Source organism: Leishmania infantum, chromosome 31 (genome assembly GCF_000002875.2).
Source record: "Leishmania infantum JPCM5 genome chromosome 31".
Lineage (NCBI taxonomy): Eukaryota > Euglenozoa > Kinetoplastea > Trypanosomatida > Trypanosomatidae > Leishmania > Leishmania infantum.
The window spans coordinates 832,502-835,288 of NC_009415.2; the positions used below are offsets into that span (position 1 = coordinate 832,502).

General features: G+C 62.3%; 1 protein-coding gene across 1 annotated transcript; it reads right to left on the minus strand.

Annotated features, from left to right (window-relative positions):
* Nucleotides 1-983: 983 nt before the first annotated feature.
* On the minus strand, nucleotides 984-2,594 carry LINJ_31_1820 (mannosyltransferase-like protein; the record flags this gene model as incomplete). Its single annotated transcript, XM_001467447.1, has 1 exon — nucleotides 984-2,594. One exon carries the CDS (start codon nucleotides 2,592-2,594, stop codon nucleotides 984-986), a length of 1,611 nt encoding a protein of 536 aa, XP_001467484.1.
* Between the last annotated feature and the right edge of the window lie 193 nt (nucleotides 2,595-2,787).

Here is a 2,787-nt window from a genome sequence, read left to right on the forward strand (position 1 = left end):
GAGGAGTAGTGGAGAAAAGAAAAGGAAGAAGGGAGAGACCCCAAAACCATAAAACAATCACCCATAAGCAGCCCACCAACGCGAGATTATGCGACAGCGCGATGGGCGCCTGTGCTCAGACCACTAACGCGTGACGATAAGAAGAACAAGCAACGGGAGGAAGGAGTGAATGGGAGGTGTGAGGGACGAGCTCAGACCGTTACGAAAAACGAAAAAGCCGCACAGTGAGAGGATATCCACCAGCGCACCGTGCGCGCACCGAAGGGTACAAGTGACAGGGAGAGTACGAGCAGAAAACAAGGGAAGAGGGTGACAGGCGGTACCAGAAGCCATATCCATCACACATGGCGGCTAGTAGGGTTTCAGGCAGCCGGCATCCTGCGCATTCGTAAGGGTGCATGTAGAAAAGCTTGGGGAGCAGCAAGCGGCAAGACACGCCAAAGCCAGCAGCGCACTCTAAGGACCTGTGCTCCCCGCGTCTCCGACCACTTCACCCTTTCCACCGCGGCGCCTCTTCACGCAGCAGCGGCAACCACGAGTAGCCTGCTCAACACTGCGCTCCCGCTATCCAGTGAAGGCCGCTTCGCAGACACAGGCCATCTCCGGCGCAAGGCCCCATGAATCCCTCGGCCCAGTGTCCGCTAGCTCATTAACTCGTCACGTGCTGATAGGCAAGATAGTAGGCTGCTTCCACAGCTGATTGTCACAAGGCCCGCCAGCGTTGGACAGACAGAGAAACACCCAAGCACGTCTGCCAGTCTGGAGGGGCCATAGAAAGCAGATACATCAGACTCCAAACCAGCACACATACGAAACCATACAGGCCGTGATACTCTATCGATATAGCAGAGGAAGTCACCACGCCCGCAGCCTCCTTGAGCAAAGACCGAGCCTAGACGGCAGGGCAACAGCAGTGCGACCCTCATCAGAAACTCAACGTACTCCGCAACACACCCAAGAGAAACCAACGAGTCGCACGTGACTCAGCCGCGCTGCCTCCCGATCACAGAGTCCACAAACAGACGGTCCATGCGGTCCGCAACAGCCTCCTCGCTCAGCTCACGCACAGCGTACTCACGCGCACGACGACCAACGCGCCGCGCGTGCTCCGGGTGCTCCACGACGTACCGCATCAGCTCCGCAGTCTTCTCCACACTCGGGATGGCCATCTTCATGCCCTCCTCGTACCCGTACGGCGAATTTGGCGAGATCTCTTCAAGCCCGTCCACAGGAATGCGGAAGCAAGAGTCGCGCTCCATGAACCGCAGCGGCCCGCCCCACTCCGTGACAAGCACCGGCAGCCCCATCGCCATCGCCTCCACGGCAGGCAGGCCCCACCCCTCCGCCTTCGTCGGGTGCACAAAGGCATCCGCGTTCGCGTACATCTGAACAACTTCAGCCGCGCTCACCTCGCCCGTGACAATGATGATGTGGGGATAGTCAGCCATCGACGTCATCCCCGGCAACGCACCGCCGCGTCCCCATGTCTCAATGAAGTGTAGGACCGAATCGCGAGACAACTCAGGAGAATAGCGATGTGTGAGGCGTGTCTTGATCACCAGCGTCGTGCGCTCACGCAGCTGCGACGGGGCAGAGGGGCCGAACGCGGCCCAGTACGCCTTCAGCAGCACGTCCCACCCCTTGCGGTCCTCCCACTTGAAGCTCGAGAAGAACACGTACCGCTGCAGCCGCTCCTCCTCTGTCAAGCTCGGGCGGTTGTCGCACGACGATATGCTCGCGCACCTACTCATCGTGGGCTGCCGTGCGTAGTTGGCCGGGTCGTACTCGTACACATCCACGGCCTCCGGCACAACGCGGATCTTGTCGGGGCTCACACCGTTGCGGCGGTAAATGGTGGCGAAGAAGTCCGCCGTCGTCCAGATCTCGTCGGCACGTGTCCGCATCGGCACTATCCACTTCTGCTGGATGTTGGACAGCTCGCTCATGCTGTGCCCGATGTACACCTCCGGGCACTCATGGAACCGGCGCTTGGGAACTGGGAAGAACTGTAGCGCACCCCAGTGTTGGAAGACGAGGAGGGCGCGGTGGCGCAGGCGATCGCGGAAAAAGCTGTGGGTCGCCGGGGACGACACGCTGCTGAACAGATCCCTCACACCCCCGTATGCAAGCTGAAGGAGCGCGTCTCCGGATTTCGGGCATGAGCTGCGCCCCCCGCCCCCCATCACACCGATCCCGTAGCGCTCCATCAACGGACGGATGTACGCCATCGCCTCACGGTTCAGCCCGATACAGGGAGCGCTGAAGTCCGTGTGGTACCGGATCACCGGCGGGAGGCAGTTCTGCACCACAGCAGTCCGCTCTGCAGAGTGGTGCGAGTCCTCACCACGAAGACGCCACGGCACTCCCACGCGGCGGCGCTGCAGCTCCGTCACCACACTGTATGCGGTGCGGCCGTACCGGTCCAGCAGCGAGAACACAGGCCGCTGCAGCGAAACAACGGCAGGGAGCGCACGCACGCCGGCAACGTCGTCGCGCACCACCGCAGCAGCGCGACTGCCCCACACCTGCCACGCAGGGTACGCCTCCTGCATCCGCAGCGTCAGTGCCCACCCACCACGGTCCACGGCACCCATCGCGTGGTCATCGCGTACACTCACGGCGTCCCTCACAGCGGGCTCCGACAGCGCGCCCCGCAGCCCGCCAACAGCGTCGTACACACGGGCGGTCGAAGATGCCGCAATGCAGCGACACGGGGTCCACCACCTCCTCCACGATGCCGCGCTGGTCCGCCAGCGCTGTACCCGCTCAGCCGCCCCGTCAGGTACC